This window comes from Saccopteryx leptura, chromosome 11, assembly GCF_036850995.1.
Source record: "Saccopteryx leptura isolate mSacLep1 chromosome 11, mSacLep1_pri_phased_curated, whole genome shotgun sequence".
Lineage (NCBI taxonomy): Eukaryota > Metazoa > Chordata > Mammalia > Chiroptera > Emballonuridae > Saccopteryx > Saccopteryx leptura.
In genome coordinates, this window is record NC_089513.1 from 76,390,127 (window position 1) to 76,403,217 (window position 13,091).

Genomic DNA, 13,091 nt, shown 5'->3' on the forward strand with positions numbered 1-13,091 from the left:
CAAAGACAGGGAGACCGAGGAGCACACTGCTTCTCCTACTGCCCTTTTTTGCCTCCCCCCCCCCGCCTTTTTTGTATTTTCCTGAAGTGAGAAGCAGGGAGGCAGACAGACAGACTCCCGCATGCGCCCGACCAGGATCCATCCGGCATGCCCACAGGGGGCGATGCTCTGCCCATCTGGGGCGTTGCTCCATTGCAGCTGGAGCCATTCTAGCACCTGAGGTGGAGGCCATGGAGCCGTCCTCAGCACCCCGGCCAACTTTGCTCCAGTGGAGCCTTGGCTGCAGGAGGGGGAGAGAGAGAGAGAGAGAAAGGAGAGGGGGAGGGGTGGAGAAGCAGATGGGCACTTTTCCTGTGTGCCCTGGCTGGGAATCGAATCCGGGACTTCAACATGCCGGGCCAATACTCTAACCACTGAGCAAGCTGGCCAGGGCTGCTCCTACGGCCCTTTGACATCCCTCCTTCCTCAACAACGCAGCCCCAAGAGTCAACTTGTGTATTCTTCCTCGTATGCTCCACCTCTGATTCCCTTCTCCGTCTCTACAGTGAAGGCAGTGACGGCATCTGGCACGGCAGGATAACGAATGTAAAATGCTCAGAACACGGCCTTGAACAGCAGTCACTCAGCCGCAGCCATGAGGAACATGAGCAGCATTCACAGTACCCAGTTATCAGCTCCTATTTCCTTTATCTTGACCACGATGTCAAGGATGTCTTTAGAGAGCACTGACAGGCATGAAGAAAGGCAGAGGTCAGACGTTGTTAGGCCTCACAGTTGCGTTAAAAGAAAATTTCACCAGCAGCCCGTGTTTGATGCTGATGCATCACCAGAAACCTGAAGGGGTGTAGCATCCTGGCCTGGTTCTCCGTGTGGGCGGAGCTCTTAGCACCTCCCTCAGAAGGGGTGTGGCATCCTGGCCTGGTTCTCCATGTGGGCGGAGCTCTTAGCACCTCCCTCAGAAGGGGTGTGGCATCCTGGCCTGGTTCTCTGTGTGGGCGGAGCTCTTAGCACCTCCCTCAGAAGGGGTGTGGCATCCTGGCCTGGTTCTCTGTGTGGGCGGAGCTCTTAGCAGCTCCCTCAGAAGGGGTGTGGCATCCTGGCCTGGTTCTCCGTGTGGGCGGAGCTCTTAGCACCTCCCTCAGAAGGGGTGTGGCATCCTGGCCTGGTTCTCTGTGTGGGCGGAGCTCTTAGCACCGCCCTCAGAAGGGGTGTGGCATCCTGGCCTGGTTCTCCGTGTGGGCGGAGCTCTTAGCACCTCCCTCAGAAGGCCAAGCACCCTCTTCTGTCTTCGCCTTCTCACCTCTTCCAGTGCCTCCCTTCTGTGCCCTCATTCTCCATAACTGAAAGTACTCTGCGCTTCCCAGCCAACGAGGGAGAACACAGACCTATTCCAGGGTCACAGGCCTACCATGGACACAGTCTAGCTTTTTTTGTTGTTGTTGTTTCTAGAGTATTGGGACCCAGGATAGATTGGCTCGGCTGAAACTTGGCTAGGTGGAAGCTTGGCATCACGTGGGGTCTTTCCATACTCACACAGCCTCTTCTGGCAGCGAACAGGGCTGCAAACTTTGCCCAGGAAAAAAAAAGAAAGGCAGTAAAACCCAACCATGACAGAGAAACGATCGTGACTGAATTTCCTACCCTTTGAAAATGGCTGCTGTGATCTGAAAACCGTAAGCACTGACTTTGGTTTACCTCCTCAGGCAAATGTAACTTTTTTATCCAACTCAGGATTATAGGCAAGTGGTTATATGCGTCCCCCGGGGCATTTTCCGAGTGTATGTGATCAGTATCAGGTACCACTGATGTGAATAGCACACAGACACATTGTGTGGTCAAAGCCATCTCTTGCCAAAGGCTTTACTTGCCGTAAACCGATTTGCTTATATATCACAACATGATTTCAGTGATAAACAATTGAGTTGTAGCATCAGTCAGATGAGGGGAAGGGGACCAGGCTTTTCTTGAGCACAGTGGTCACCACTTGAAGACATTTCATTCATTGCAGTCCAGCAACACTTTCTGTGTTCTTTTGGCGTATTTTGTGAACATGTCAAAAACGTAGGTAATCTGTTCGTTGTTCTGTTTCATGTTTAGCTGACGTTTCCTGTTTGTATTTAAGGGTTTATGCCATCCGAATTCTGGCTGATAAGATACTCTCACAATTTCAGATAGCAACATAAAAACAAACCCTGGCGCGGCACGGGAGTCCTAAATTCCTCCAATAACGTAATATTTCCTTAGTAAAAATGGACTCTGTTTTATTTCTTATGGCTATATTCACAAGTTCTGGTTTTATCAAGAATGCATCCTCTCCAAATGGCCGAGGAAAAAGAAACATTTAGAACATATCTTGTTCTAAATCTCAGTATTCCCTGGCTAACGCTATCAATCTAAAATGTAAATTCCTATAAAGCAAGAACACTGGATGTTTAAAAAGAAGGTCATTTGGAATGGCTAATGCTCAGTGTTCCTAAATAATAACATATTACACAAGAATGAAGCATTGGTAGATTTCAGGTAAGTAAAATGAATCACTATTAAATCCTACTTTTAAGAAACGTCCTTCAAAAAAATCAATAAAATGTAGTTAACTATTGAACCCTGTAGGCGCATCTATATCTATCTATATCTATATCATTTATATCTGTATCTATATCTATATCTATCTATATAATTTATATCTGTATCTATATCTATATCATCTATATCTATATCTATATCATCTATATCTATATCTATATCATTTATATCTGTATCTATATCTATATATAGCTATATCATTTATATCTGTATCTATATCATTTATATCTGTATCTATATTTATATATCTATAAACATATGCGTACATACACATCTCTAGAGTACATATCAAGGAAATGCCTTTGTGAAAAGTTGTGTCTTTCATTTGCTGTTTCAGATGTACATTACCAACACGATCAAAGCCAAAGGAACAAGACTCGCTAAGCCTGTTCTGTGCTTGGGCTTAATGTGTTTGGCCTTCCTTACCGGACTCAACAGAGTAGCGGAGTATCGAAATCATTGGTCAGACGTGATAGCAGGCTTCTTGGTGGGAATATCTATAGCAGTCTTTCTGGTAAGTACACATTCACTGAGAAAGCACTGGGTTTTGAATCAACTTGCATAGCCACCTGTAAAAAAACAACAACGGTGTGTGACCTGCCAGGTTTGTCTAAATGCGGTATGTCACGTGACCATATACATATTCTAGGTCAGTGGTCTTCAAACTCATTAGTCAACAGAGCCAAATATCAACAGTACAACGATTGAAATTTCTTTTAAGAGCCAGATTTTTTAAACTTAAACTATACAGGTAGGTACACTGTTATTAACTTAATTAGAGTACTCCTCAGCTGGCCTTTGCTAAAAACGTCTTCAATCTGACTGAGCCGCGGTTGGCCGACCACTGTTCTGGGTCACCTTATTTCTTTCTCTTCCCCCGTTTGTTCTGCCCGAAGTCAGGAGTGGGGATGCAAAGGTGAACAGAGTATTTTCATACAAAATGGAGCAGGGCTCAGAACACTCATTTTCCCTGGAATAGTTCTTACATAGGACTGGGGTGCTTGGCTATTTTTAAAATTTCCTCGGGGCACTGTGCACCGCAGAGCAGGAGCACCCGACTGCCCCCGCACAGCGCCCTCTGCGGGTCAGTCACAGCCACAGTGCTCGCCAGCAGGTGGACCCCACTGGTGACATGACCCGGTGCCGTCCAGTAACTAAAAAGCCAGTGTTCCCGAGACAGCACCTTCTCCCCGCAGATCTGGCCCAGTGGCGGTGCGCACGGGATGTGACTTATGCCGGAGGGAGCTTGTCACCTCTACTCTTCTCTTAAAATCTCCTTCAAACACTTCCATAGCTTTGGGTTGTTGGAAAATATACTGAAACCCGGTTTTAGAATTCATCGGTCCATTCTAAGTATGAGTGTACACACCATTTTACCCAGAAGAAAAACTAGGTAGACTAGAAATCAAAATGTGTTTTTGCATTGATACAGTATAAGACACACTGTAGTTTCCTTTTGGTTACATTGAAATTGCTTCTCACCTGTTAACTTCCCTGCCTGCACTGTTTAATACCTGGCAAGCAAAGCCTTACACAAAGCTTTGCAGCTACTGCAGGTTTGTGCACCATGCACGGGCCAGCATGCTAACTAGTTTTTTCTTCTAGAACCTCTTGTGTGAAGAGGTGACGGTGTCCTTGTCCCCAGTGTATGCCCTGTGCTGCTTGTCTTCCCGACCCGATGTCACTCCCTCTGATACCCAAGGTCCCTGGGACACTTGCCCCCAGCCTGAGATATCCTGCATCCTCATGAAAACTGGGGATAAAGCCTTTTTCTGCTTCCCTCTCCAGAGCTGAGGTTCACATTTAACACAACGAAACAAAAGATGCCTTACAGAAATCCTGAGACAATCATCATAGGCGAGGCAAAGAGAGAAGACCACGGTCAAAACCTTAAAAGCAAAAGAAACAAACAAAGAAACCCCAAAACCTCGAAGCGTCAGGGCGGATGGAACTGCTGTCAGCCCCGAGGGCTCGGGGCATCTTCCCTGGCATCCCTGCCTACCTCGCTGTGGCTGCAGCCATCTCCCTCTGCCTCCGGGGGCCGCCTTGACACCTTGCAACGCCAGACCCAGAGCCTCAGTCTTCCCAGTCGCCTCCCTGTCTGCAAACCTTGAGGTGAAAGGCGGGCTGGCGCCCCCGGGTCAGCACACTCCCCGTGCGCATGCGTACTCAGAGCATTCCGTCACCGCCCTCGCACAGTCCCACCTCCCCGCGAAAGTGACCTCACGGACAGGTCGTGGGACAGGAATGTTGTTTTTTTTTGACAGAGACAGTCATAGAGAGGGACAGATAGGGACAGACAGACAGGAAGGGAGAGAGATGAAAGGCATCAGTTCTTCGTTGCAGCCCCTTAGTTGTTCATTGATTGCTTTCTCATATGTGCCTTGACCAGGGGCTACAGCAGAGCCAGTGACCCCTTTCTCAAGCCAGCGACCTTGGGCCCAAGCCAGTGACCATGGGGTCATGTCTATGATCTCATGCTCAAGCCAGTGACCCCTTGCTCAAGCTGGTGAGCCCGCACTCAAGCTGACAACCTCAGGGTTTCCAACCTGGGTCCTCCACATCCCAGCCCGACATTCTGTCCACTGAGCCACCACCTGGTCAGGCAGTAAGGCTTTACAATAACTAAGCAAGCATTGGTGCATTCATTTACAACCATCTATGAGTGTGAGTGCCTGCAGGTGCCACGTGCAGAGCCTGGTAGGGGGGCCAGGAGGCTCCAATAAATATGGTCCAATTCCGCTGGGAGCTACAGCCGGTTTGAAGGTCCGACCATGATACAGGAGTCAGGCCGTTCACCCAAACGTTCCCTCTCTCTCTTCATGAGATAAACACGTACTGAGCCCTACTATAATTGAGGCACAGTGCCTGGAGCTGAGAATAAACTCGTGAGAAACGTCATTCCATAGAGCCCCGTCTGGTGGGACACGCTTCCCAGGCCAGTTCCCATGTGAATCCAGTGGGGGCAGCTTCTCCACCCCACAGTCCTTCTCAGACAGCAGCAGGTGTCCAGGAATTCCACGCAGCTCTGACACGAGCAGCACCGGACTCTCATAGGGTCAGTCCCACGGGACGTCCCCCCCTCAGGAGGTCGTCTCCAGCCCAGTGATCCCCCACGTGTCTGATGGACCGGCCGCAGGTGGGAGGTTTCAGGGACCCCTGGCTGGACTTCAGACCCCGTCTCAAGTCTGGTTGCTAGCTGCACGTCTGACGGACTGACTGTACGCCAGAGGTTCCCAGCAGCCCGTGAACTTGCTAGAACGGCTCAGGAAACCCTCCCGCTCACTCGATGACCAGTTCAGTATGACAGGAAGCCAGCGCCTGAGAGATGGGAGGCACCACCAGAGAGAGGCGGGGGAGGGGCGCTCCCGTTCTCTCCAGGGGTGCACCGTGCTCCCCTGTTCTCTCCAGGGGTGCACCGACCCGGAAGCTCGGCGAACCCTCTCCTTTGGGTTTTTATTCTCCTTTTGGGTTTTCACGGAGCCCCCGCTGCACAGGCAGGGTTGACAGGATCGCCAGCCGTGGGCTGTGGACTCGCTCCCCAGCCTCTTCCTCCCCTTCGGGTCTAACCTCATCCCAGTGCGGGGCCTCCCGCCCCTTATTAGCATAACGGGACACGCCTTCACTGCTGTCCTCACGGGAATCCAAGGGTCTCGGGAGCCCTGTGGCAGCGGCAGCGGGGATGGAGACCAGATAAATGTCAGAAATCTGCTTTTGACCCAAAAGACCCACTATATATATATATATATATATATATATATATATATATATATATATATATATATATATATATATATATAAATCACAGTACTGCAGCCAGATAGACAGACACAGGGGTCTCAAAGAGGGTTCAGTGTAATGACAGGGACGGACACTCACGAGACCCACCCCGTGGGGATGAAGGGAAAGTCAGACAGCGATGTAGGAACTGGAGGTCCAGGCGGGGACGTGGACGGCCTGAGCGGGGAGAGAGCACAGGGCCCAGAGGGCACATGCAGGACTTCCTGAGAGGCACGGAGGAAGTCCCCACGGTGTTCTGGACACACGGGGTGCACACAGTGTGCCTGAGAGGGGGCGGGGAGTCCAGGAAGGGTCCCTGTTGTCCCGCACCAGTGACAACAGGGGACGTGGAAAACACATGGGGGGGGGCAGTCCACGGCCCCCAGTCGCCCAGACCCAGTGTCTGGCCTTGGTGTTTGACTCATTCTGGTCCCTCTCCCAGACCCGGTGACTCAGCTAATCTCAGCCCATGCCCACGATGAAAATACTTCTCCCATGTCTCATTCCTTTGCCTCTGTGACTATCACCCATCCAGGTGGATCAGTGCTTCTTCCCTCGGTCAGACCGGCAGGTTCTCAGCCGCCTCTTCCCTCCTGCCTGTCCTCCAAACACCTCCATCCTCCTCCTCTTCCCTCCTGCCTGTCCTCCAAACACCTCCATCCTCCTCCTCCCTCCTGCCTGTCCTCCAAACACCTCCATCCTCCTCCTCTTCCCTCCTGCCTGTCCTCCAAACACCTCCATCCTCCTCTTCCCTCCTGCCTGTCCTCCAAACACCTCCTTCCTCCTCTTCCCTCCTGCCTGTCCTCCAAACACCTCCATCCTCCTCCTCTTCCCTCCTGCCTGTCCTCCAAACACCTCCATCCTCCTCTTCCCTCCTGCCTGTCCTCCAAACACGTCCATCCTCCTCTTCCCTCCTGCCTGTCCTCCAAACACCTCCATCCTCCTCCTCTTCCCTCCTGCCTGTCCTCCAAACACCTCCATCCTCCTCTTCCCTCCTGCCTGTCCTCCAAACACCTCCTTCCTCCTCCTCCCTCCTGCCTGTCCTCCAAACACCTCAATCCTCCTCCTCTTCCCTCCTGTCTGTCCTCCAAACACCTCCATCCACCTCCTCTTCCCTCCTGTCTGTCCTCCAAACACCTCCATCCTCCTCCTCTTCCCTCCTGCCTGTCCTCCAAACACCTCCATCCTCCTCCTCTTCCCTCCTGTCTGTCCTCCAAACACCTCCATCCTCCTCCTCTTCCCTCCTGTCTGTCCTCCAAACACCTCCATCCTCCTCTTCCCTCCTGCCTGTCCTCCAAACACCTCCGTCCTCCTCCTCTTCCCTCCTGCCTGTCCTCCAAACACCTCCATCCTCCTCCTCTTCCCTCCTGCCTGTCCTCCAAACACCTCCATCCTCCTCCTCTTCCCTCCTGCCTGTCCTCCAAACACCTCCATCCTCCTCTTCCCTCCTGCCTGTCCTCCAAACACCTCCATCCTCCTCTTCCCTCCTGCCTGTCCTCCAAACACCTCCATCCTCCTCCTCCCTCCTGCCTGTCCTCCAAACACCTCCTCCTCCTCCCTCCTGCCTGTCCTCCAAACACCTCCATCCTCCTCCTCTTCCCTCCTGCCTGTCCTCCAAACACCTCCATCCTCCTCCTCTTCCCTCCTGCCTGTCCTCCAAACACCTCCTTCCTCCTCCTCCCTCCTGCCTGTCCTCCAAACACCTCCTTCCTCCTCCTCCTCCCTCCTGCCTGTCCTCCAAACACCTCCATCCTCCTCCTCTTCCCTCCTGCCTGTCCTCCAAACACCTCCATCCTCCTCTTCCCTCCTGCCTGTCCTCCAAACACCTCCGTCCTCCTCCTCCTCCCTCCTGCCTGTCCTCCAAACACCTCCATCCTCCTCCTCTTCCCTCCTGCCTGTCCTCCAAACACCTCCATCCTCCTCTTCCCTCCTGCCTGTCCTCCAAACACCTCCTTCCTCCTCCTCTTCCCTCCTGTCCTCCAAACACCTCCATCCTCCTCTTCCCTCCTGCCTGTCCTCCAAACACCTCCATCCTCCTCTTCCCTCCTGCCTGTCCTCCAAACACCTCCATCCTCCTCCTCTTCCCTCCTGCCTGTCCTCCAAACACCTCCATCCTCCTCCTCTTCCCTCCTGCCTGTCCTCCAAACACCTCCATCCTCCTCCTCTTCCCTCCTGCCTGTCCTCCAAACACCTCCATCCTCCTCCTCTTCCCTCCTGCCTGTCCTCCAAACACCTCCATCCTCCTCCTCTTCCCTCCTGCCTGTCCTCCAAACACCTCCGTCCTCCTCTTCCCTCCTGCCTGTCCTCCAAACACCTCCATCCTCCTCCTCTTCCCTCCTGCCTGTCCTCCAAACACCTCCATCCTCCTCCTCTTCCCTCCTGCCTGTCCTCCAAACACCTCCATCCTCCTCTTCCCTCCTGCCTGTCCTCCAAACACCTCCATCCTCCTCCTCTTCCCTCCTGCCTGTCCTCCAAACACCTCCTTCCTCCTCCTCTTCCCTCCTGCCTGTCCTCCAAACACCTCCTTCCTCCTCTTCCCTCCTGCCTGCCCTCCAAACACCTCCATCCTCCTCCTCCCTCCTGCCTGTCCTCCAAAGACCTCCATCCTCCTCCTCCTCCCTCCTGCCTGTCCTCCAAACACCTCCATCCTCCTCCTCCTCCCTCCTGCCTGTCCTCCAAACACCTCCATCCTCCTCCTCTTCCCTCCTGCCTGTCCTCCAAACACCTCCATCCTCCTCTTCCCTCCTGCCTGTCCTCCAAACACCTCCATCCTCCTCTTCCCTCCTGCCTGTCCTCCAAACACCTCCGTCCTCCTCCTCCCTCCTGCCTGTCCTCCAAACACCTCCATCCTCCTCCTCTTCCCTCCTGCCTGTCCTCCAAACACCTCCATCCTCCTCCTCCTCCCTCCTGCCTGTCCTCCAAACACCTCCATCCTCCTCCTCTTCCCTCCTGCCTGTCCTCCAAACACCTCCATCCTCCTCCTCTTCCCTCCTGCCTGTCCTCCAAACACCTCCATCCTCCTCCTCCTCCCTCCTGCCTGTCCTCCAAACACCTCCTTCCTCCTCCTCTTCCCTCCTGCCTGTCCTCCAAACACCTCCGTCCTCCTCTTCCCTCCTGCCTGTCCTCCAAACACCTCCATCCTCCTCCTCCTCCCTCCTGCCTGTCCTCCAAACACCTCCATCCTCCTCTTCCCTCCTGCCTGTCCTCCAAACACCTCCATCCTCCTCCTCCCTCCTGCCTGTCCTCCAAACACCTCCATCCTCCTCCTCCTCCCTCCTGCCTGTCCTCCAAACACCTCCTTCCTCCTCCTCTTCCCTCCTGTCCTCCAAACACCTCCATCCTCCTCTTCCCTCCTGCCTGTCCTCCAAACACCTCCATCCTCCTCTTCCCTCCTGCCTGTCCTCCAAACACCTCCATCCTCCTCCTCCTCCCTCCTGCCTGTCCTCCAAACACCTCCATCCTCCTCCTCCTCCCTCCTGCCTGTCCTCCAAACACCTCCTTCCTCCTCCTCTTCCCTCCTGCCTGTCCTCCAAACACCTCCTTCCTCCTCCTCCTCCCTCCTGCCTGTCCTCCAAACACCTCCTTCCTCCTCTTCCCTCCTGCCTGTCCTCCAAACACCTCCTTCCTCCTCCTCCTCCCTCCTGCCTGTCCTCCAAACACCTCCTTCCTCCTCCTCTTCCCTCCTGCCTGTCCTCCAAACACCTCCATCCTCCTCTTCCCTCCTGCCTGTCCTCCAAACACCTCCTTCCTCCTCCTCTTCCCTCCTGCCTGTCCTCCAAACACCTCCATCCTCCTCTTCCCTCCTGCCTGTCCTCCAAACACCTCCATCCTCCTCCTCCTCCCTCCTGTCTGTCCTCCAAACACCTCCATCCTCCTCCTCTTCCCTCCTGTCCTCCAAACACCTCCATCCTCCTCCTCTTCCCTCCTGCCTGTCCTCCAAACACCTCCTTCCTCCTCCTCCTCCCTCCTGCCTGTCCTCCAAACACCTCCATCCTCCTCCTCCTCCCTCCTGTCTGTCCTCCAAACACCTCCATCCTCCTCCTCTTCCCTCCTGTCCTCCAAACACCTCCATCCTCCTCCTCTTCCCTCCTGCCTGTCCTCCAAACACCTCCATCCTCCTCTTCCCTCCTGCCTGTCCTCCAAACACCTCCATCCTCCTCCTCTTCCCTCCTGTCCTCCAAACACCTCCTTCCTCCTCCTCTTCCCTCCTGCCTGTCCTCCAAACACCTCCATCCTCCTCCTCCTCCCTCCTGCCTGTCCTCCAAACACCTCCATCCTCCTCCTCTTCCCTCCTGTCCTCCAAACACCTCCATCCTCCTCCTCTTCCCTCCTGTCCTCCAAACACCTCCATCCTCCTCCTCTTCCCTCCTGCCTGTCCTCCAAACACCTCCATCCTCCTCCTCTTCCCTCCTGTCCTCCAAACACCTCCTTCCTCCTCCTCTTCCCTCCTGCCTGTCCTCCAAACACCTCCATCCTCCTCCTCTTCCCTCCTGCCTGTCCTCCAAACACCTCCATCCTCCTCCTCCTCCCTCCTGCCTGTCCTCCAAACACCTCCATCCTCCTCTTCCCTCCTGCCTGTCCTCCAAACACCTCCATCCTCCTCCTCCTCCCTCTTGCCTGTCCTCCAAACACCTCCTTCCTCCTCCTCTTCCCTCCTGCCTGTCCTCCAAACACCTCCATCCTCCTCCTCCTCCCTCCTGCCTGTCCTCCAAACACCTCCGTCCTCCTCTTCCCTCCTGCCTGTCCTCCAAACACCTCCATCCTCCTCTTCCCTCCTGCCTGTCCTCCAAACACCTCCATCCTCCTCCTCTTCCCTCCTGCCTGTCCTCCAAACACCTCCATCCTCCTCCTCTTCCCTCCTGCCTGTCCTCCAAACACCTCCTTCCTCCTCCTCTTCCCTCCTGCCTGTCCTCCAAACACCTCCATCCTCCTCCTCCTCCCTCCTGCCTGTCCTCCAAACACCTCTGTCCTCCTCCTCCTCCCTCCTGCCTGTCCTCCAAACACCTCCATCCTCCTCCTCCTCCTCCCTCCTGCCTGTCCTCCAAACACCTCCATCCTCCTCCTCTTCCCTCCTGCCTGTCCTCCAAACACCTCCATCCTCCTCTTCCCTCCTGCCTGTCCTCCAAACACCTCCATCCTCCTCTTCCCTCCTGCCTGTCCTCCAAACACCTCCGTCCTCCTCCTCCCTCCTGCCTGTCCTCCAAACACCTCCATCCTCCTCCTCTTCCTTCCTGCCTGTCCTCCAAACACCTCCATCCTCCTCCTCCCTCCTGCCTGTCCTCCAAACACCTCCATCCTCCTCCTCTTCCCTCCTGCCTGTCCTCCAAACACCTCCATCCTCCTCTTCCCTCCTGCCTGTCCTCCAAACACCTCCGTCCTCCTCCTCCCTCCTGCCTGTCCTCCAAACACCTCCATCCTCCTCCTCTTCCCTCCTGCCTGTCCTCCAAACACCTCCATCCTCCTCCTCTTCCCTCCTGCCTGTCCTCCAAACACCTCCTTCCTCCTCCTCCTCCCTCCTGCCTGTCCTCCAAACACCTCCTTCCTCCTCTTCCCTCCTGCCTGTCCTCCAAACACCTCCATCCTCCTCCTCTTCCCTCCTGCCTGTCCTCCAAACACCTCCATCCTCCTCCTCTTCCCTCCTGCCTGTCCTCCAAACACCTCCTTCCTCCTCTTCCCTCCTGCCTGTCCTCCAAACACCTCCATCCTCCTCTTCCCTCCTGCCTGTCCTCCAAACACCTCCATCCTCCTCTTCCCTCCTGCCTGTCCTCCAAACACCTCCGTCCTCCTCCTCTTCCCTCCTGCCTGTCCTCCAAACACCTCCGTCCTCCTCCTCTTCCCTCCTGCCTGTCCTCCAAACACCTCCTTCCTCCTCCTCTTCCCTCCTGCCTGTCCTCCAAACACCTCCATCCTCCTCTTCCCTCCTGCCTGTCCTCCAAACACCTCCATCCTCCTCCTCTTCCCTCCTGCCTGTCCTCCAAACACCTCCATCCTCCTCCTCTTCCCTCCTGCCTGTCCTCCAAACACCTCCATCCTCCTCCTCCCTCCTGCCTGTCCTCCAAACACCTCCATCCTCCTCCTCTTCCCTCCTGCCTGTCCTCCAAACACCTCCATCCTCCTCTTCCCTCCTGCCTGTCCTCCAAACACCTCCTTCCTCCTCTTCCCTCCTGCCTGTCCTCCAAACACCTCCATCCTCCTCTTCCCTCCTGCCTGTCCTCCAAACACCTCCATCCTCCTCTTCCCTCCTGCCTGTCCTCCAAACACCTCCGTCCTCCTCCTCTTCCCTCCTGCCTGTCCTCCAAACACCTCCGTCCTCCTCCTCTTCCCTCCTGCCTGTCCTCCAAACACCTCCTTCCTCCTCCTCTTCCCTCCTGCCTGTCCTCCAAACACCTCCATCCTCCTCTTCCCTCCTGCCTGTCCTCCAAACACCTCCATCCTCCTCCTCTTCCCTCCTGCCTGTCCTCCAAACACCTCCATCCTCCTCCTCTTCCCTCCTGCCTGTCCTCCAAACACCTCCTTCCTCCTCCTCCTCCCTCCTGCCTGTCCTCCAAACACCTCCTTCCTCCTCTTCCCTCCTGCCTGTCCTCCAAACACCTCCATCCTCCTCCTCTTCCCTCCTGCCTGTCCTCCAAACACCTCCATCCTCCTCCTCTTCCCTCCTGCCTGTCCTCCAAACACCTCCATCCTCCTCTTCCCTCCTGCCTGTCCTCCAAACACCTCCATCCTCCTCC

At 54.8% G+C, this 13,091-nt stretch overlaps 1 protein-coding gene across 1 annotated transcript in view; it reads left to right on the plus strand.

The window, feature by feature from the left end:
- PLPPR5 (phospholipid phosphatase related 5) overlaps positions 1 to 13,091 on the plus strand; it is a 97,501-nt gene that overhangs the window by 52,787 nt on the left and 31,623 nt on the right. Inside the window, exon 4 of the mRNA XM_066352543.1 lies at positions 2,921 to 3,097. Within this exon, the coding sequence (XP_066208640.1) occupies positions 2,921 to 3,097 (177 nt within the window). The remainder of the gene's footprint in view (positions 1 to 2,920; positions 3,098 to 13,091) is intronic.